The sequence below is a fragment of the Cetorhinus maximus genome, chromosome 18 (genome assembly GCF_964194155.1).
Source record: "Cetorhinus maximus chromosome 18, sCetMax3.hap1.1, whole genome shotgun sequence".
Taxonomy (NCBI): Eukaryota; Metazoa; Chordata; class Chondrichthyes; order Lamniformes; family Cetorhinidae; genus Cetorhinus; species Cetorhinus maximus.
This window is the reverse complement of record NC_135896.1, coordinates 80,387,650-80,410,081: the sequence shown is the minus strand read 5'-3', so window position 1 is coordinate 80,410,081 and position 22,432 is coordinate 80,387,650. Positions and strand designations below refer to the sequence as shown.

Sequence of the window (22,432 nt, the reverse complement as noted above, 5' to 3'; positions counted from 1 at the left end):
AAATACTGCGGATGCTGGAAATTTGAAACAAAAACAGAAAATGCTGGAAAAACTCAGGAGGTCCAGCAGCATCTGTGGAGAGAGAAACATAGTTTACGTTTCGAGTCCGTATGACTCTGAAGAAGGGTCATGCGGACTCGAAACGTAAACTCTGTTTCTCTCTCCACAGATGCTGCTGGACCTCCTGAGTTTTTCCAGCATTTTCTGTTTTTGTCTCTTTGACCTAATTTTGGCCAATAGTACAAATGGCAGTACCACTTCCAATTAGCACCCAACATTCTCCACTTTTACAGGAGATCTTCACACTTTATATTTCCTACTAAGAGGAACGCATTCCCTCCAACCTGCCCCAATTCGATAACTGCACTCCCTGTTCCCCTATATTGTGGGCAAATAGTGGTGGTGTGTTTCCACTGCTGGATGAACTGAGGATTTGGGGGGAATGGGGACCAAGGATTCTCACTTGAAAAACCAAGGTGGAAGGTTTTTCCATTGAGGTTTATAGAATGCTTCACCACAACTGGGTGTTCACAGAGGCTAGACATGAATTAAAATGGAATTGGATAGAAATATAAAATGATCTGCAGCGAAGGGTGTATAACACAGAGCACGGGCCTTCTCCTGTACTACCATTCTATGAAATCTCTACTGAGTCTGCATGCAGGAGTGGTTCAGAAATGTTGATGCTAGACTGATTTAGGAGGCTGTTGATCTGTGAGGAGTGCAATGGTGGATGAGTATTTACTGACCTAATTTTATTGAAGGCAACTGCATGTTTGCATACCTCTCCGGCAGCTATTCATCTTTTGAAACGATAGTTTGCGCCTTGGTGCTCGACTTTGTTCATTGAAATTGGAGTGTCTCCTCCATGGTGCAAGCCTGAGCAAAATTTATGGAGATTCAGGGCTGCCCAAACATTAGCTTCCTCCTCTCGACCTCCCTGATCGAGTCCAAAGGAATGCAGAGCACTATGCTTGGCACTGGCTTGTTTGTAGGAGTTGCTGGAAAGATGAAAGAGCTGGACTCCACCCCAGCCTTCATCTCTCCTGAGGTATCCACAAGGCAGTGGGGCTATTTGCAGAGCTGGGAGTTTGATTCATGAGTACCAGGGTGTGTCCACATGCTGATGGGCCTGCACACTGCATGTCTAGGGGCTAAACCTTCTCCCAATTGCTCTGAAACCTGGGGCCCAGTTTCTGTGTGTCACAATCAGGAGCCACAGCAGAGTACTTGCCTATGGAGGGGCTATGTAATGCAGCAAGAGGCTTATGCATTCAGCTCTCCCTTTCACATTGCTGCTAGCCAGCAATGTCAGCTGAAATTGAGAAGCACACTAACTCCCTTCACCCACACACTTGATGCATCACATCGATCTGTTGGACACACTTGCTATTGCTACGACGTTGTTGTTGTTGCACTCCAGGGGAACTGTGTACTTACTGAACTAGTATTACTACTGGGCAAAGGACTATTGAGTGTCCTATCAGTGCAGTGTTTACTCATCCAACATTACTGAAGGACAACTGAATTTTGCTGGCCTCGTACTGTAGGGTGAATAATATTTACTGACTTTCAAATGTTGCAGGGTAGCTGTGCATTTATTATTTTACCATTAATACAAGGCAAAACAGTGTTTACTGTTCTATTACTGAATGGTAAATGAGTAGTTACTTATCTTTTACTTCAGTGAATGCTAAAGTACGTAATTGGCTGTATAAAAGACACTTAACGAAGGGATCCCCCCCAGTGGTTGACATGGTCCTCAACCGTGTCTGACCCATCTCCCGCACCTCTGCCTTCACCCCTTCTTCTCCCTGCCAGAACAATTGTGAACCATGATAGGATCCCCTTGTCCTCTCTTTTCACCCCGCCAGCCTCCACATTCAAAGGATTATCCTCCACCATATCCGCCAACTCCAGCATGATACCACCACCAAACACATCTTCCCCTCACCCCCCTGTCAGCATTCCATAGGGACCGTTCCCTCCATCACTCCCAACACCTCATCCACTTCCCACGGCACCTTCCCATGCAATCGCAAAGGTGCAATACCTGCCCCTTTACCCCCTCACTATCCAAAGCCCCAAACACTACCTTCAGGTGAAGCAGCACTTCACTTGCAACACTTTCAATTTGGTCTACTGTATTCGCTGCTCCCCCAGTGCGGTCTCCTCTACATTGGGGAGACTAAACACAGACTGGGTGACTGCTTTGCAGAACACCTTCTCTCAGTCCGCAAGCATGACCCCGATCTTCCTGTCACTTGCCATTTCAACATACCATTTTGCTTTCATGCCCACATGTCCGTCCTTGGCCTGTTGCAATGTTCTAGTGGAGCCCAACACAAACTGGAGGAACAGCACTTCATCTTCCAATTAGGCACTTTACAGACCTGTGGACTTAACATTGAATTTAACAACTTAAGATCATGAACTCTCTACTCCATCCTTACCCTTTTTTTAAAATCCATTTTTAAAATTTTATTTATTCATTTTTTTATCCTTTTCCACCAACAACCACCCCCACCCCAAAAGAGCCATCTGTCACTTGTTTCTATGTTGTGCTTTCACAGAGTGCTGACCCTCGTTCTGCTATTAACACATTCTGCTATCTTGCCTTTATGTAACTATCAGCACCTTCTCTAGTCTTTAACACTACCATTAATACTCCCTTTGTCCTGTATCCATGACATTTTTGTCAAATTTCTCCTAAGTTCCCTCCTATCCCTGACCTATTTTGCTCCACCTGCTCCATCCTCTCTTAAACAGTATAAAATCTGTCACATTTCTACTTCTCTTCAGCTCTGAAGAAGTTATACAGGCTCGATATGTTAACTCTGTTTCTCTCTCTACAGGTGCTGCCGGGCCTGCTGAGTTTTTCCAGCATTTTCTGTTTTTATTTCAGACTTCCAACATATACAGGTAAAAGCAAAATACTGTGGAAGTGAAAGTCTTTCTTTCTTCAATATTACTGCAGGTATTGCAATACTGAATGTCTTCAGACCTATTATTACTACTGCCAGAATAAGTATTTGCTCACTGCACTTTTATGTTCCTTTCTAAACTTGACTACCACAATAAATTTTGTGAAATGTTTACAACTTTTGTGGATGCTTTTTTTACATAAGATTTTTCGGAACATGTAGAGCCTTTTTTAAATTCATTCACAGGATGTGGGCTTCACTGGCTGGATCAGTATTTATTGGCCATCCCTAGTTGCCCTTGAGAAGGCGGTGGTGAACTGCCTTCTTGAACCACGGCAGTCCATGTGGTGTAGGTACACCCACAGTGCTGTTAGGAAGGGAGTTCCAGGATTTTGACCCAGCTACAGTGAAGGAACGGTGATATATTTCCAAAACAGGATGGTGAGTGACTTGGAGGGGAACTTCTGGGGTAATGGTGTTCCCATCTATCTGTTGTCCTTGTCCTTCTAGATGGTAGTGGTTGTGGGTTTGGAAGGTGCTGTCAAAGGAGCCTTGGTGAATTCCTACAGTGCATCTTGTAGATCATACACACTGCTGCTACTGTGCGTCGGTGGTGGAGGGAGTGAATGTTTGTGGATGTGGTGCCAATCAAGCGGGCTGCTTTGTCCTGGGATGGTGTCAAGCTTCTTGAGTGTTGTGGGAGCTGTACTCATCCAGGCATGGGGAGTATACCATCACACTCCTGATTGTGCTTTGTAGATGATGGACAGGCTTTGGAGAGTCTGGAGGTGAGTTACTCGCCACAGGATTCCTAGCCTCTGACCTGCTCTTGTAGCCACAGTATTTGTATGGCTAGTCCAGTTCAGTTTCTGGTCAATGGTAACCCCCAGGATGTTGATAGAGGGGGAATCAGTGATGGCAATGCCATTGAACGTCAAAGGGCGATGGTTAGATTCTCTCTTGTTGGAGATGACCATTGCCTGGCACTTGTGTGGTGCAAATGTTACTTGCCATTTGTCAACTCAAGCCTGGATATTGTTCATGTCTTGCTGCAGTTGGACATGGACTGCCTCAGTATCTGGAGTCGCAAATGGTGCTGAACATTGTGCAATCATCAGCGAACATCCCCACTTCTGACCTTATGATGGTTGGAAGGTCATTAATGAAGCAGCTGAAGATGGTTGGGCTGAGGACAGAGCCTAAATGGACCAACAAACATGTCTCTTTTTGATAGATAAGCCTAATGACCCAATCGCTCTTCATATCTCTCAAAATCCACTTCTTACAGAAATTGGTTCAAATGTCTATTGAATTACCTTTTATATTTATTTTGGTGCTCTTCCACCAACTTATTACTCATTGAAGGAAAATTTTGTCTGCATTATCCAGGGGAAAACAAACCTAGTAGCCTCAACCATATCTCATATTCAAATAGTTGATACTCAGAACCATGAGGAAGTGCACAGAGTCTGGATCAGATCCCTTCTGGAGTACTATGTTCAGTTTTAAGCATTGCACATTATAAGGTAGAATGGTCTTGGAGAAGGTGTAGTGAGGCTTAAAGAGTTAAATTATGAGGGAAGATTGCATTCTCTTGTATTCCCTGGAGTATAGAAGTTTGAGGGATGGTATAATCAAGGTGCTTAAAATGCTTAACAGTAGATATAGAGAATCTATTTCATCTGATGGAAGAATAAAAAAAAGTGCCATAATCTTTAAATTTAAGATAGATCATTCAGGAACAAAATCAGAAAGCATTTTGGAATCTTATCCCCTAAAAGGCTGTGCATGCTCGGACAATCAACGCTTTCAAAAGTGAGATGTATAGATTTTCCTTAGGTAAGGGTCTCAAGAGATATGGTGCAAAAGTAGGTAAACAGAAGTGAGATACATATCTATTTTAATGATGGAGCAGGCTCAAGTGGGTGGATGGCTGCTTCCCATTGCTATAACTGGAGACTGATACATATCTATTTTAATGATGGAGCAGGCTCAAGTGGGTGGATGGCTGCTTCCCATTGCTATAACTGGAGACTGAACAGAGGGTCTTTCTTGAAATGTATGAGCACATTACAAGTGCAAACCTTCACTACATGCACTACTTCAGATAGCAATACAGTCAGGTGACATAATTATAACACCAATCCCAGCAGCAGTTGGCTTATCCTGAGAATCCCATTAACTCTGAGTGCCTCACCTGCCAAAAGTTTCATTCCGAGTTAGGTCTAATGGGGAAGAACACAATAGCATAAACAGGAATAGGGCAAGGAAGAAGTTTCCTCCCTTCATTAATTTTAATGAAAAAGTACCCATGATTATAAAACAAGGAACATCCATTTATAGTCACAACAAAAACTAAACCAAGGGAAATCTACATCTCGACAGACCATTGAGACTAATAACTGTGTGTAACAAGCCCAGGTCTCTCATAGGTACTCTCACCTGGCACAGAGAGAAGTGAACCTCCACTGGCAAGCTGGGAGTGACTGTGGGAATGTTCCCATAATGCTACTTATCACCCAGAAGCGTGGCATTGTGTAACAGAGCTTTGTAAGACATGTTTCAGTTGCGCTAGTTAATGAATGCAAAACTTACCTTATTCTTTAGTTAAGGGTATTAGTTGCCTATTCATTAATGTTTGATCTCTGTTGATTTTAGTTTGTTTGTTACACTAAAACTCTTAAAAAAAGAGTGAAATCTTGTCCACTGATTTATTTCTGTTGGCAATTTGGGAAATTAATCATTTTTAAAAGTCATCGGTCTTTAGGGGATTGTAACAATACCTTTGAGTTTGGTGCTGTAAGTTTCTCCCATATTGTTCGGAGTAGCTTTCTTTTTAAATTGATTCACTCATTATGTCTACTAGTATAATAGCAGGGTACACAGCCTAACAATGGAATCCCCTGGTGGCCTAAATCAGATATCCGTGTATTTTGCAAGTATATTTCTTCAAACTTTCCAAAGGTGATCTGAATTAACATTTTGTTTTCATTCGTTTGTGGGATGTGGGCATCGCTGGCTAGGCTAGCATCTATTGCCCATTCCTAACTGGCCTTGTTCAGAGGGCATTTTTAAGAGTCAACCACATTTCTGTGGGTCTGGGGTCACATGTAGGCAAGACCAGGTAAGGACAGCAGATTTCCTTCCCTAAAGGAACATGAGATGAGATGAGATGAAATGAGATGAGGCTTGGTTTGAATTGTTAAGCTGTTTTATTCCATAGGAAAATGAAGTGCTGGGTAACATTCACAATCATATTCTATAGTTCAATTGGTAAAAGTTAACTGACTGAAATGATATAAAAACAATGAAGTTGCTATGCTACCCCAACTAAATGAATTATCTTCCTCAACCTACACAGACTAACTCCTCTGCATCCTGCTACTTTTTTTTAGCCTGGCAGTTCTTGGGTCATTTCTCCCTCACTGGCAGCTTCTGGTGCAAAAGAAAGATTTATTTTTCAGGTTTCTAACGTTCTCCTTTATTGTTCACAGATAAAGAGATCAAACGCCTTCCTACCCATTGGGTGTCGGAGTCAAGACACCAAATTGCTTATTATTTCCTTATTAATCTGAGGTTAGCTTATAAGCAACTACCACCTGTGACCACCCAGTACTTTCTCTTAATTTGCAATGAAATACAATGTACTTAAAACACAATCTTTTAATGCTTTTCTTCAACCTTTCTGTGGAAAAATGGTCAAAAAAATCCTGAAATGTAACACTCTGCTTGATCCAGATATCAATCTCATCTCCCACCTTCTCAGAATATCCCTCCATCCCATCCCTCACAAGACTCCCATATATTGTATGCCCAATGTGAAACAATGTCTTGGGAGTGCTTTATAAGAGAAATGGTAGAAGAGGAATTTAAAGAGATTAAAGCCATGATCAAAGAGAAAGGTTTTTAGGAGAGTTTTGAGTCCAAGGAAAAAGGAAACATTTGCAGATTCAAGCGTGTGGTGGCTTAAAGACAAGTCTCTGATGGTGGAAGTGACAGGTGTATAATAGGCACTAATCCAGAGTGAAAGGAGGAAAGGGTTCAGTCAGGGACATGCTTTTGCAGAGGGTTACTCAGGTAAAATGGAAAAATTGTAAAGGATCTTTAATAAGGGGAAGGTAGATACAACAAAAACAAAAATACCTGGAAAAACTCAGCAGGTCTGACAGCATCTGCGGAAAGGGATACAGTTGATGTTTCAAGTCCATATGGCCCTTCATCAGAACTAAGAGATATAGAAATGAGATGAAATATAAGCTGGTAGAGGAGGATGGGACAGGTAGAGCTCAATAGGGGGCCAGTGATAGGTGGAAGCCAAGAAGAGACTGCCAAAGATGTCATAGACAAAAGGACAAAGGGGTGTTGACAGTGGTGATATTATCTAAAGGATGTGCTAATGGGGACATTCAGGGTAGCAAGCAGGACAAGCTAGTGGCAGAAGGCCCTAGTGGGGGTGGGGTGAGGTGTATACAAACCTTGTTCTGAAATTATCTTGTTAAGAAAGAGAGGCCAGTGAGAAATCAACAACCAACTTGATGAAAGTGAGAATTAGGGTTTTAGCATTAGAGGAGAAAAAAATAGGGACAGAAGTAGGCAACATTCTGGAGATGGAAGAATGCAGAACACAGGCTGGTCTTGGGACTAAAATACTCTGCACTTGGTGAAACAGGACACTGGAGTCAGCATACCATTGGGTTCACCCTGACCTGGCAGCAGAGTGTCAAAGCAAGTAATGAAAGTGCTGGCAGGAAAGGATGTTTTGGTTATGCCATTGACGAGCTGATGGACATTTCAACTAATCTAAGAATTGATATGAAACAGGCAAAGGTGTCTCTAGGAGCATTGTCGGGGTGTCACAGGTGACATCCTAAGTGACTGTGACAGTGATCCTCATCATCTGTCTGCACCCTTTGACACAGTTTAGCAAACCATCCTCCTTTAACGCCCATATCAGTGCATTTGCCCTCACCTGTTTCCATTCTTATCCATCCAGTCGTAGCCAGAAAATCACATGAATTAACTTCTCTTCCTGCTCCTGCACTGTTACCTCTGGAGTCCCCCAAGGGTCTACTCTTGGCCATCTTTCTGCGATGGAACCTGAGAAGAGGCATTAAGCCCCTCAGTTGTGTATCTATGAGGCCTAACACTCGTTTTCCTCCCAGAATGTCTGCAAATGATTGTATGTAGGCTGGTGGAGCAGTAATTGGCCAGATTGAATTTCTCCTGCTTTTTGTGGGCAGGACATAACTGGCAAATTTTCCACTTTGTCAGGTGGATGCCAGAGTAGCACAAGGATCAGTATCAGGCCTCACCTATTTACAATCTATATCAATTACTTAGAACAGGGGACAAGTGTAATGTATCCAGATTTGTTGACAATGCAAAGTTAGGTGGAAAAGTAAGTTGTGGTGGAAATTAAGCCGTAAGGAGGACACAGAAAGGTTGCAAAAGGATTTAGACAGATTAAACATGTGGGCAGGAATGTGACAGGAATATAATGTGGAGAAATGTGAAGTTATCCTCTTTGATAGGGAAAAAAGAAAAGCAATTTTTTGTTTAGAAAAGCTGAGACTGGGAAATATTGGTAATCAGAGGGACAGGGACCTTACTGCCATGAAATCACATGCAGGTAAAGTTACCAGAAAGGCAAATTATATGATAGCTTTTATTACAAAGAGATTAGAGTATTAGAGGAAAGAAGTTTTACAATAATTATATAGGGCCTTGGTGAGACCACACTTGGAGTACAATATACAATTTTGGTCTCCTTACCTAAAGATGTACTTGCCTTAGCAGGAGTGCAATGAAGATCCACTAGACTGATTCGTGGGATGAGAGGATTGTCCTATGAGGAGAGATTGAGTAGATTAAGTCTATATTCCCAAGAATTCAGAGGAATGAGAGGTGATCTCACTGAAACATACTTTTAAGGTCTTGCCTGGGGAGATCCTGGGAGGATGTTTCCCCTCACTGTAGAGTCTTGAACTAAGGGGTCACAGTCTCAGGATAAGGGGTCAGCCACTTGGGATTGAAGTGAGAAGAAATTTCTACACTCAAATGGTCTTGAATCTTCTGGAATTCTCTAACCCAGAGATGCTCAGTCATTCAGTAAATTCAAGACAGAAGGTGGAATTTTACACAAGATTTTACTGTCTCACTGAAGTCAATGGACTTTTGAATGGTTCGCTGCATTTTACAGCCCTGCCCCCACAGAGATAAGGCCATAAAATTCCACCCAGAGATTGGTAGATTTTTGGGTACTAAAGGAACTAAGGGATATGGGGTTGTTACGGGAAGTTGCAGTTGAGATAGATGAGCAGACGTGACCTGATTGAATGGTGGATCGGCCTCGAGCACAGGTTTTCAGTACTACAACTGGGATGTTGTCAAGACCTGTCATCTTTGTCAGTTCCAGCACACTCAGCTGTTTCTTGACCTCAAGTGGAGTAAACAGAAATTGGCCGAGTGATGGCATGTGTGATGCTGGGAACTTCAGGGGAATGCCAAGTGGAACATCTACTCGGCACTTCTGGCTGAAGATGGTTGTGGACACTTCAGTCACCCAGCCGAGGCTCCTCAAATAGCACGACTATGAAGCCATTGTCTACACAGTGACCAAAACACATTAAGATGCCAGTTGGCATGAGCATGAACCTGTCAGATGGTCAATCTTTGTCCTGCCTATTGATCCTTACAATTCTGACTGGTCAATTGTCACTGTCAGTTAACGTTCATGATCAGATGTCCATCAGAAGTCACAAAAGACCTCTGTGCATTATCGCTATTGATGCTACTTATTATTTTGTGCAATAGTTAAAGCAACAGGGGGAGGCAGTGGCATAGTGGTATTATCACTGTATGAGCATTCCAGAGACCCAGGGTAACGGTCTGGGGACCTGTTCAAATCCCACCACGACAGATGGTGAAATTTGAATTCAGTTAAAAATCTGGAATTAAAAGTCTGATGTTGACCACGAAGCCATTGTCAATTGTTGTAAAAACCCAACTGGTTTACTAATGTCCTTTAGGGAAGGAAATCTGCCCTACTTACCTGGTCTTACATGTGACTCCAGACCCACAGCAATGTGGCTGACTCTTAAATGCCCTTTGAACAAGGGCAATTGGGGATGGGCAATAAATGCTGGCCTAGCCAGTGACGCCCACATCCCATGAACTAATTAAAAAAAAGCTTACAATGCAATTTAAAGCTCTGTCATGACGACAGGAAATTGCGACTGAGATGTACCTATAACTTCACCAGCTAACCAAAAACATATTGAATTGTTTAAAGAGGACCTGCTTTTTAAAAAAAAAACAAGAAAAGACACTGACCAAAGATGGCTACCACCAATCAACCGATGTCTGGTATTGTAAGTTGGCCATTTTTCTGGAAAGTTCCTATATGGATTCCACTGCAGACCTGCCCTGACATGTTGCATGGAATTTCAAACCTGGGGGGTGTCAAGGTCCACTTCAAAAAAGTGACTCTTGAAAGGAAGGCTTTAAAAATGCAAAGTGCTGGACTTTAATCAACTGTAATTCTGTCAAGTCAATGGGGAACTGTTAGCAACCAGGATACACTCAACAGACACTCCAACCCTCCTGTGGTGGATGAAATAACCCCATGTCCTGTTGGTTTCTACTATCATGAAACGTGTCAACATTTTCTCAGATGAAAGGTCAAAATTGTGCTTGCTTGTTCTACAACAACGACTACAAGACCTGTTAATCAAATTCCTTTCTTAGAATTTACAGACAGGTATAGAGAGAAGTCGTCTAGAAAAACTGCTGAAGGAAACAGTAAGGAATCTCTCTCTCTGTGAAGCTAATAAAAGCCCCATCTCTTAACAGTCTAAAAATTATTCACAGAGGTAGTGTATTTCCATCAGAAAGAAACTCAGGACAAACCCATTGATTTTCTGGGAGACAGGTCATGGAATTAAAAGGAAGTTTCTCCAGCAAAATGCAGTTACCTGGACTTCAATTCAAGTCCAGGATTTTAAAGGAAACCAACTAAGTTCAAACAGCTGCAACGTTCAACAATGTACACCTCAAGGGCAAGCAAAAGACTTAATCATATACTCTTTTAAATTTTATTTGGACTCTAGCTCTTATTTCTAAAATGTGTGTGTCGTTGCTTCTTCCCACCACCACCCCCCTCCCGCCCCCCAGAGTCATACGGACTCGAAACTTTAACTGTTTCTCTCTCCACAGATGCTGACAGACCTGCTGAGTTTTCCCAGCATTTTCTGTTTTTAAGTTCAGATTTCTAGCATCTGCAGTATTTTGATTTTATTTTATTTTTTTTCCCCCCCAGGTTTATTATCTCTAAACTTGCTCTTTCTTTGACTCAAGAAAACTTGGTTTGATTGGCTTCTTATTAAAAAGTAAACATATTTGGATTGGAAAAAGGCAGCAATGGAGAAAAGCAATTTTTAAAACCTTTGTTGTGACCAACTGAGGAGGCTGAATAAAGGGGAGCCAGTTTGTCCTTCCTCACCCGGTTGTAACAGCTCACCAATGCTCAGTTTGGCTTCTGTCAAAACCACTCAATTCCAGACTTCATTACAGCCTTCATCCAAAAATGGACAAAAAGAAAACTGCATTCCTGATTTAGGTGACTGTGAATGCCCTTGATGTCAAGGCAGCATTTGACCAAGTGTGGCACAAGGAGCCATAGTAATGCTGAAGTCAATGAGGACCAGGGGAAAGTTCTCCAGTGGCGATAATTATACTTAGCAGAAAGGAAGATGGTTATAGTTGTTGGAGGCCTACCATCTCACCCACAAGACATTGCTACAGAGTTCCTCAGGACAGTGTCCTAGAACCAAACATGTTAGCTGCTTGATCAATGGTCTTCCCTCCATCAGGTCAGTGGTAAAGATTTTCACTGACAGTTGCGCAGTATTCTATTTTATTTGCAACTCCTCAGATAATGAAGCAGTCTTTGCAGCAAGACCTGAAAGCCTCCTGTAATAAAAATAGAAAATGCTGGAAGTCGTAATTAGGTCAGACAGTGTCTATGGAGAGAGAAAGAGCATTAACATTTTATCAGATGAAAGGTCATCAGCCTGAAACATTAACTTTTTTCTCTCCACTGGTGCTGCCTGATCTGTTAAATATTTCCAGCATTTTCTGTTTTTCTTTCAAATTTCCAGCATCTGTACTATTTTGCTTTTGTGTTGGTTGACAATGTCCAGGCTTGGGCTGATAAGTGGCAAGTAACATTCATGCCAAGCAATTACTATCGCCAGCAAGAGTGTAACTACTTCCCCTTGATATTCAATGGCATCACTATCATTGAATCCCCCACTATCAACATCCTGGACATGGTGTTGGTTTGGTGGTGGTGGCGGGCGGGTGCAGGATGTCAGACTTCCAAGAAACTTAACTGGACCAGCCACATAAACAATGTGGCTACAAGAGCAGGTCAAAGTTCAGGTAGTCTGCAGTTAGTGACTAATCTTCTGAATTCCCAAAGCCTTTCCACCTTCTACAGGGCACAAATCAGGAATTTCAGAAAGATAGAATACTTTCCACTTGCTTGGATGAGTGAAGCTCAAACAATACTCAAGAAGTTCCAGGACAAAGCACTCTGCTTAATTGGCACTCCATCCGCAGCTTAAATATTCACTCCTTCCTCCACCAACGCACCAAAGTTGTGGTATGTACCATCTATAAGACACGCTGCACAACTCATAGGCCTGAATCTTCTGGTAGGCGTGCGGGGGCAGGCCCGGCTCACCAACGCGTAAAATGACGCGCGGTGACATAGGGCATGTGTCCTGACATCACAGAGCGTCATTCAGATATTCAGTTCGGCGGGCGCACACCAGAGTCAGCTGCATGCCCGCTGAACCGTCAAAGGCCTATTAAGGCCACTTAAATAGCAATTAAAATAATTAACAGGGCTGCCTGTCCAACTTTAAGGTTGGCAGGCAGGTGAAGAGCCCAGGCGGCCTTCACATTTTTCATGGAACCTCATCCACAGGCGGGATGAGGTTTCATGAAGGGTTTTTAAATGTAATAAAATTTTTTATTAAAATTCATTGACGTGTCCCAGCTCATGTGACACTGTCACATGAGGGGACATGGCTGAATATTTTTTTTTCTTTATTACCAGCTTAATCTCTGTGAGGCAGCTCCATGCCTCAGGGCAATTTCTGTGCTCTTTCGCACGCATGCATGAAAGAGCGCAGGCCCCGAATCTCCCTCCTCCCCCTGCCCACACAGGGAGTGCTCAGCGCTTCCGGGTGCGCATCACGCTGGGCGGGCCTTAATTGGCCCACCCACGTAAAAGGTGGCGCGCAGCGATCAGTTGCACGCCCGCTTGCGCCTACTCCCACCCAGTGTGCCCAACAGGGAGAAAATTCTCCCCATAAAGGCTTCTTAAACAGCACCTTACCCTTGACCGCTACCACTAGAAGGGAACAATGCCACCTCCAAATTACACACTATCCTGATTTGTACATATGATTGCCATTCCTTCATTGTTACTGGGTCAAAATCTTGGAACTCCCTATCTAACAACATCATGAAGCTACCACCATGACACAGACTGCAGTTGATCAAGAAGATAGCTCACCACTACCTTCTCAGGGGCAACAAGGGATGTGCAATGAATGCTGTCTTTGCCTATAGCACCTACACCCCATGAATGAATTTTTTTTTAAAAGTGTCCAGTGTAGCGTAATCACATGGGGATAGTTCCCACGGTTGGATCCAAAATCTTAGCTTCAATGTCTCTAGTCCAGTGATTTTCCTTTTTTTTTGTCTAAAGGACTCCTTTCCCAATAGATTAATAATCACAGACCCCCATTTAAACCACAACATTCATAAAATGAAAATGCTGCATTTAGGGAGGGTACAATTCTGAAGTAGGTGCAGGAGCAGAAGGACCGAGGGGTAAATGAGCACAAATCATTGAAGGTGGCAGGACAGGTTGACGGAGCAGTTAATAAAACATACAAGATCAGGGGCTTTATAAATAAGGGCACATAGTACAATAAACAAGAAAGTTATGTTAAACCTGTAAAAAAAACACTGGTTTAGCCTCAATTGGAGTATTGCGTCCAGTTCTGGGCACCACATTTTAGAAAGAATGTGGAGGCAATTAAGAGGGTGCAGAAAAGATTTAGGAGAATGGTTCCAGGGATGAGGAACTTCAGTTGAGTAGATAGTTTGGAGAAACTGAGACTGTTCTCCTTGGAGAAAGTGGAGAGGAGAGGTTGGGATGAAGAGCTTCAGTTATGAAGATTGGAGAAGTTAGGACTGTTTTCCTTAGAGAAAAGAAGGCTGAGAGGAGATTTGATAGAGGTATTCAAAATCATGAAGGGTCTGGACAGAGAAGATGGGAGGAAACTATTCCCACTCGTGAAAGGATCGAGAACGAGAGGGCATAGATTTAAAGTAATTGGTAAAAAAAGCAATAGTTATATGAGGAAAAACTTTTTCATGCAGCGAGTGGTGAGGGTCTGGAATGCTCTGCCTGAGAATGTGGTGGAGGAGTTACAACTGAAGCATTCAAAAGGGAAATAGACTTATCTGAAAAGAAAGAATGTGCAAGGTTATGGGGAGAAGGCGTGAGAACGGAACTAGGTGAGTTGCTCATTCAGAAAGCTGATGCAGATGTGATGGGCCAAATGGCCTCCTTCTGCACCGTAATAATTCTTTGATAGATTTGATAGAAGTATTCAAATCATGAGGGAACTGGACAGAGTGGATGAAGAAAAACTGTTCCCATTGGTGGAAGGCTCAAGAACCAGAGAGTGCTGTTTTAAGGTAATTGGCAAAAGAATTAATAGCAACACAAGGAAAACATTTTTTATTCAGCCAGTGGTTAGGATCTGGAATGTAGTGCCTGTGACTGTGGTGGAAGCAGATTCAAGCATGGTATTAAAAAGGGAACTAGATCATTATCTGAAAAGGAAAAAAATTGCAGGGACATGGGGAAAGGCAGGGGAGTGGCACTAGGTAAATTGCTCTTGCAGAGAGCCAGTACAAAAATGGCAGGCTGAATGGCCTCCTTTTGCGCTAGAACTATTATGTGATTGTAGTTTAATAATGCTTTAAAGAAAACAGATTTTTACTTATTGTTATCAATGCTCCTCACTGAAGAGTCTTTCTATCCTTAGCAGGAGCATGGACAGCACTGGAATGCTAAGGAAGCAGGGCACAGAGAGCACGAGCATGGGGACATCAGGGCATGGAGAAAGCACAAAGGGAGCATGGAAAGAGCAAGAGAATAAAGATAGTAGAAGCCAGTCACCACTCATTCGCCTACCCTTGACCATATTTTTTGCAGACCCCCAGGAAAGTTTTTATAGACTCCCCATGGGTCCACCAACCCCTTTTTGAGAACCATTACTTTAGTTTTGAGGGTTAATGTAAACGCAGTTCTCTGAAGGTGACAAAGATCCCTGCTGGAAAGTGAGGACAGGATTGTGTCTGACTGTGATGCTTCCATAGCTGAATGCCACTACTTCGCCACCAGTACTCAAACATGAAGAATTTCCTAGGTCACAGACTGGGGGTAGAAATCAACCATGGAACTGTGTCCCATGGAGAGGAGAAAACAAAAAGCGATAGTAGGATTATCATGCTGAGGCCTGTCAATATAGAAGATATTGAATCGAAGGGCACTTAAGATAATGGTAATGGTGTTGCTGTTTAATTTGTTCAGTGAACACTGCTAATTAAATTCTTCCCCAAACACTTCCCAACATTCAACTTGTAAATATCAAGCAACGAAAATGAGTAGGATTCTTTTTCTCCCACATAAAGCTGTCTGGAAAAATCGAATTTCACAATCACAAAACTGTTACGGTATAGGAAGAGGCGATTCGGCCATCATGTTGGCTCTCTGAGCATTTTAACTTAATGCCAATCTTCTGCCTTTTCCCATAACCCTGCACATCATTTAAATAGAAACAATCATCCAATGCCCTCTTGAATATCTCAGTTGAACCTGCCTCCACCACATTTCCAGGCAGTACATTCCAAACCCTAAATACTCGCTCTGTGAAAAAGTTGTTTTCTCACCTCGCATTTGCTACTTTTGCAGAACACTTTAAAACTGTGCCCTCTGGTTCTCGATCCATTTACAAGCGGGAACAGTTTCTCCCTATCTACTCTGTCCAGACCCCTCATGATTTTGAAAACCTCTATCAAGTCTCCTCTTAGCCTTCTCCTCTCCAAAGAAAACAGTTCCAACTTCTTCAATCTTTCCTCATAACTGAAGTGTCTCATCCCTGGAACCATTCTCATAACCCTCTTTTGCACTTTCTCCAATGCGTTCACATCCTTCCTACAGTGTGGCGCCCAGAACTGTACACAATACTCCAGCTGAGGTCTAACCAGTGTCTTGTATAAGTTCATCATAACCTCCTTGCTCTTTTACTCTATGCCCCTATTAATGAAGCCTAGAATAATGCATGCTTTAGAAACAGCTCTCTTTACCTGTCCTGCCATCTTTTAATGATTTAAGTACATATACACCCAGGTCTCTCTGCTCCTGCACACCCTTTAGAATAGTATCCTTTATCTTGTACTGTCTCTCCATGTTCTTTGTACCAAAGTGTATCACCTCACACTTCTCCGCATTGAACTTCATCTGCCACCTATCTGCCCACTCCATCAATGTGTCAATGACCTTCTGAAGTTCTACACTGTCCTCCTCACAGTTTACAATTCTCCCGAGTTTTGTGTCGTCCGCAAACTTTGAAATTGTCCCCTGCGCACCAAGAGCTAGATCATTTATATATATCAGGAAAAGCAAGGGTTCCCTGGGGAACTCCACTACAAACCTTCTTCCAGCCAGAATTTTTCCAAAAAAGCTGGAGATTAACAAGCATCAGGAAAATTAACCTAAAATGGGTACAAGGTAAGAAGGCAAAACGGATTCTTCCACAAGATGACAGCTCACAGTGGGACCCAAGCCTGCTGACTAAACTGGAAAGTAATCACTGCAGTTTGTTTGGTTGAGTTTAACATGCTGTCACAATATGATTCATATTTGAGGCAAAAATAAGCAATATTCTTTGAGATACATACCCAGAAGGAAAGTCAATGCCCAGCGCAGAAGAATTCAGTCAAATCAATTTAAATTCAGTAGAAAACATCTTGCAGCATTTGGCCAGTATTCATACCAATTAAATATTCTTGTTCAGGCAGGCGTCCCATCTAATTTAGTCCTGTGCCTCAAAACAAATATCTGCACAATGTTGAATTGAAGAAAGACTTGTGCACCCACCCCCTCACCACCACCACCTCCACACAAACCCCCTTTCCGTCCTTTTAAAAACTGTTCATCTCCACCACCTAGAAGGACAAGGACAGCAAGTACATGGGAACATCAGCTCCAGGTTTCCCTCCAAATCACACACAAACCCGATTTTGACATATATCAATGTTCCTTCATCATTACTGGGGCAAAATCCTGGAACTTCTTACCTAATAGCCCTGTGGGAGTTCCACACAACAGTAGCAGTTCAAGAAGGCAGTGCACTACCAACATTTTGAGGGCAATTAGGAATGGGCCTCATTAGTGTTGTCCAATTTTTTTTCTAATCTCCACAAAATTCCTTTCACACTGGATTTCTAGTTTTGTCAGTATATTTTTCTTGGACCTTTGCAAAACAAGTCACACCCCACAAGGAGCTGGTCTGTTGTAGCATCTCTTTTTGCATTTAGTTTACACAACAAGCTACTTAAACATATTACCTAAGTAAAAGATTTAATGTAGCCAGAGTTGGTGATTCAGTGCAGCAAGACAACCCACAAATTCTTAATTTGTTTGCCTCACCAGGCTCAACTGTTGGGGGCATTCAGCTAAACCCAAGTGCTTCCTCACCTCACGGTCTCACACAGTATTAATGTTTAGGAGCAGAATGTCATATTTTCAACTCACCATAACCCAAGTTTAGTGAAGTCAACTGTAGTACTGACTGGGATCTCAAAACTGAAGTTCAGAAGATGGAAACTTCAGTAAAAGGCTGGGTCCATCTATCCAGTCAGACTCCACAAAAAGACTGAACAGCAGGAATCCTGGCACTTGCACATTCTAACCAGTAAATGGATATCTCTGGATTACAGAGCGTTGTGGGTGTTGTAGCAACCATTATGGACTGATTACTATGAGGATGGGTTTGTCAGGTGACCATGGCAGAAGTGTGGGGCAGAGCCAGTGGAGGAAAGAGCTCTTGTGAGGAAAGCTCCGAGGGCCTATTAAAACAGAGTTGTCAGCCTGGCCACCTACTATTTCACAGCCCAGCACCTCAGGCTGCAACACTGGAATTCTCAAATTAAAGGAACAATCACACTGATTCAAATTTATTCTCATTATCTCTCATCCCCGCTAAGCCTCATTCCACCAAAATATTAGAAACGCTATCTTTAACAATCTTGGTGGGTTGTTTTTTTATTCCTGTTTTTAATCTAGATTTCCAGCATTCACAATATTTTTTTTTTTATTAGTGGGTAGATACCCCTGCCTGGTAAGTAGTAAAGACCAGAATAGTGTTAGTTTGATCACTGGTGTGTTCTCCTCTGGTCTCAATTTAGGCTACCCAATTGGCCTTGACACCGCACAGCCAGCTTCTGCTCGCTAGCTAATGGGACCTGCTTTGAAATTTGACTTTGGGAAATGTGCGAAAGGATTTAATGGATGGGTTAATCCCCCACTACCCAACATGTTCAAATAGTTGTCCAACACATGGCGAATGAGGTGCCTGAGGGTCATGTACTGGGGACCACCAAACACCTGTACAGCCAGCAAGCATCAGCGCTGTCTGCAGAGGAAAAGGAGAAACCATGGAGATGTGGACACCTCATTTGTGCTTCTTTGGTACAATGTTCAGTCTAGAATGGGCTCACTCCAGACACAGGTTTGGACAACTAGTGTTATTTCCTCCAAGTTCTGACTTTTGGCGCCCCTTGCTTCCCATCGGCTTCACTCAGTGTCCTACAGGGAAATGCCATTTTTGTCACAATAAAAAGGTGAGTGAAAAGCTCCACCTGAAGCGCAAGTCTCTTCTACTCAGACACTACACACAGACCTGCTACACATTTCCAGCATTTATTTCTGGTGTTCAGCATTCTTGTAATTGTTCTCAACTCCTTGAAGGTGCACTATGTCAGGCTGAAAGAACTAGTTAATAACATATAGCACTGTAAAGTAGGAGGAGGGGCTGTAAACGCCAGAGTCTGACTCTCACACTGCTAATGGACTCCCACCTCAAGGTAAGTGTGGTCCTCCGTGCACTGAAAATTACACCTGACTGAAATAGTTCAAAAAGGAATCCTGTTAGGAACGGTTACAAAGAATTAATTAACACCAGTGGCTTTCATCTGTCCATTTCGGCTCACATTGAAATATTTGTGTCCAATTGGAGACTACCCATGATATCAGAGGTTATGAGCAGTTTTTTTAAAAAACACAGTTCCTTCATAAGAGAACTGAATTAAATACTTATCATTTCAGACTCAGTGTCTCTTTGAAACAAGATTCCCCCCTCCCCCTGAAGATGCTCCCTTCACACCTTTTTTCTCCCCAAAAACACATGAACCACCCAGTTATCACCCCTCATTTCTTAAGGCAGTGACTCAGTTGGGCCCCATACAGGCTTCAGCCAGTATCATGATGTGCATTTACCAGCAGGGGGTCGCTGGGTAACAATTTAGGAGTATTTTCCCTCTCTAGCCTATGGGGCATTGAGGCCTCAATTGGTGCCTTTGACAGAGCCCCACCACAGGTTGTTCAAATAAAAATTGACCAAACTAGAGAGGGCTGCGAAGAGGAAAACAAGTCCTTTCTGTCCATTTGACTTTGAAAATGTCACCTGATTGTGAAGGTTGCTGATCACATTGATGAAAATGTAACATTCCTTTTTCAAACAGATTAATAGTAGCCTGATTGTTAAAAGAAGTCCAATATCAGACCAAACTATACAGACTAGATCATAGCTTTGATTCAGATTTGTACTGAGTTATTTGATCTCAACTCAAGGGCAGCAGTAGATGTGCTCCAGTTGGTCTCAGTACCTCTGGTCTAGGGAGCTGACATAGCAGCACATGTTGTTTCCCCCATTCTGGGAATGCATGTGTTCTGATGTCAAGAGAGGGAAGATCAGGCTCGACTGTGATAGTCCCTCTGAGCAAACAGTCTACTGAATTGGCTATTTGGCTGAGGTGCTGCATAGCAGCATACCTTGAGGGAGGAGAGAACCTAACTTCAGAACCTTTCCCATTCCACAGGTGGTGGGAGCGTGGTGCAGTAAGATGCACATGGACACACAACTGGATGGTATACAAGTGATGTTACATATTCTCCTGGATCAAGGTCAGGAAGTAATGCTAGCAAGAGGCAATTGTTCATTATTCCCAGTTGTAGCACCATCACACTGGTACGTTTTCACAAAGTGGACATGCCAGAGTTGCTGCCTTCGCGATTTCGGTTCGGTCGCACAGCAGCACAGACTCAACCTGACCAGAAACTCTGATGAAACTTTTGTTTTTTCGTTTCGTGTGCAGATGAGATTGGCAAAGTGATGAAAATGCTGCAGTACTGATAACCTGACATGGCACATTTTTAAAAAAGCATCCATTTAAAAGGCCTCATTACTCCATCACCTGATTATTGTGAAAGAACTCAGATGGAGTGAAAGTTCCTATGTTTAAACTGATGCACTGGGTCTGATAAATGGTAGGATGTACACAACACAGAAAGCCATTCGGCTCATCGTGTCAATATCAGCTCTCTGCCAGAGCAACTCACCTAGTCCCTACCCTATCTTTTCCAGTAGCCCTGAAATTTGTTTCCCTTTAGAGGTTTATCGAATTCCCTTTTGAAAACCACGATTGAACCTGCCTCAATAAAACTCTCAGACCACGCATTCCAGGTCCTAAATGCTGGCAGAGTTAACAACATTTTTCGTCATGTCGCGTTTTGCTTCTTTTACCAGTCACTTTAAAAAGAAGTCCATTAACACACCGGCTTTTGATATTAGCAGATGAATGCTCAAGGTGTTTGGGTCCCACGTCTTTGTCCACGATTTCAACGTAGTTCTAAACGCAGGTTTAAAATGGCTAAACTTTCCACTAAAAAATAGAGAACGTCACACGAACATATGAAGAATGCCGTTAACACGACCGACAGACCTTTCTTAACAACAATCCTTTCAACTCGGGAACCTGAGAGGGTGGGCATCATTCGATTAATAAAAATGCTCACAGTAATTAAAGGGGAAGCTGCAGAACCGGGTGTTATTTACCTGCCGGAACTGACCCCTGCAATGCTGCTGGGTTTTGTTTTTGAGTCGAACGGTTGGCCCCGAGCGGCGGGAAATAACGGTCCGGGCTCCTGCCGCTGACATCACCGCCTCCAAATGCCCTGAGTGACAGCCGTCTCGGCCAATCACAATCCGGTTCCCGCTGCCTGACGTCACTGAGGGGCGGTCTGTTTGGTCGGATGCGCGAGCTGTGCCTCAGGCGCTGCTGGGGCGGTTTGGGTTTCTTTTTGCATCGGCTTTATTCTGTATTTGGTCTGTTGAAGTGATAAAGAAGTTTTCTTTCGTTTTTTGCAGTCCCTTTCTTCAAACCCTCCCCCCCACCCCCCGCCACCACACGCACAAGGCCAAGGTTTTAGTTGGTTTTGATGTGCCCGTTCGACACGGTGCTGGGGGACCGGGCTATCCCTGGGACTGCGTCCTGCTGGCGGTCGAAGCGCAGGCGCAGTGTGTTCCTGATGACCAGCTTCTCCATGATGAAGGAGGCGCAGAGCCAGGGGATGGCGTACTCGAGGGTGATCAAACCCATGAAGTCAAAGTCGAACTGAGAGTAATCCCAGGGGCAGGCGTTGAACTGGCGCAAGATGTAGCCCGTGGAGAACTCCCAGATGTACGTCCAGATGGTGTAGATGAGGCAGCGGGTGGCGGTGCAGCACTTGTCCTTAAGGTAGAGATACATCCTCTCCACAATCAGCATGGATGTCCCGTAGATGAAAAGGGCCCAGACACTGGTGACCCCGGGGAACTTCCAGTTGAAATGCACCACAAAATCCCATGCTGCTGTGAACATTACTTCGCAGAAGTAGCCATGGATGGCATAGAGATACCAGCGAGAGAGGGCACTCAGAGGCTCTGCTGCAGCCATCCTTAGTCAATGGTGGGAAGGAGTAAAAGCAGAGGGAGAGAGAAAGCTGCAAAGATAAAACACAGATCCAGTTACGTGAAACAAGCTGATGAGGATAAAGCATTAATCACTCCTTGGAAACAAAATTAATTTTTAAACAGATACTAACCTGCAGAACCCTTCCCCCCTCATTAATGAGCAATCGCACAGACAATGGTTCTGCATCGGACGAGAGTAATAATGGGGAAGCACTTAACAGAAGCAGAATGCGGGAAGTACCACAGCTCAGAGCTGAATGGGGAACGGTGTTAGACATCAATGGAGCATCCCTACAATTCAGTGCTTTTAGAAGGCAGCTGAGAACAGAAGGCATGAAAAGA

The 22,432-nt window shown here is 43.2% G+C and overlaps 2 protein-coding genes across 10 annotated transcripts in view; both read right to left on the bottom strand.

Moving 5' to 3' along the window:
* Positions 1 to 21,471, bottom strand: part of rad51b (RAD51 paralog B) — a 542,458-nt gene extending 520,987 nt beyond the window's left edge. For 3 of the 9 annotated variants that reach the window (XM_078563047.1, XM_078563052.1, XM_078563056.1), the window contains exon 1: positions 21,194 to 21,328. Coding sequence is in view for 2 of the 9 variants with exons in the window: in XM_078563054.1 (XP_078419180.1) it covers positions 21,194 to 21,295 (102 nt within the window). In the remaining 7 variants the exon portion in view is untranslated. Of the gene's footprint in view, positions 1 to 2,281; positions 2,401 to 8,696; positions 8,770 to 21,080 lie in introns of all 9 variants that reach the window. The other 6 variants (XM_078563048.1, XM_078563053.1, XM_078563051.1 and 3 more) reach the window with 5 other exon arrangements.
* Positions 21,472 to 21,494: 23 nt separating this feature from the next.
* LOC144693295 (transmembrane protein 229B-like) lies at positions 21,495 to 22,073 on the bottom strand. Its single transcript, XM_078563057.1, has one exon. It carries the CDS (start codon positions 22,071 to 22,073, stop codon positions 21,564 to 21,566), a length of 510 nt encoding a protein of 169 aa, XP_078419183.1. The 3' UTR covers positions 21,495 to 21,563.
* Between the last annotated feature and the right edge of the window lie 359 nt (positions 22,074 to 22,432).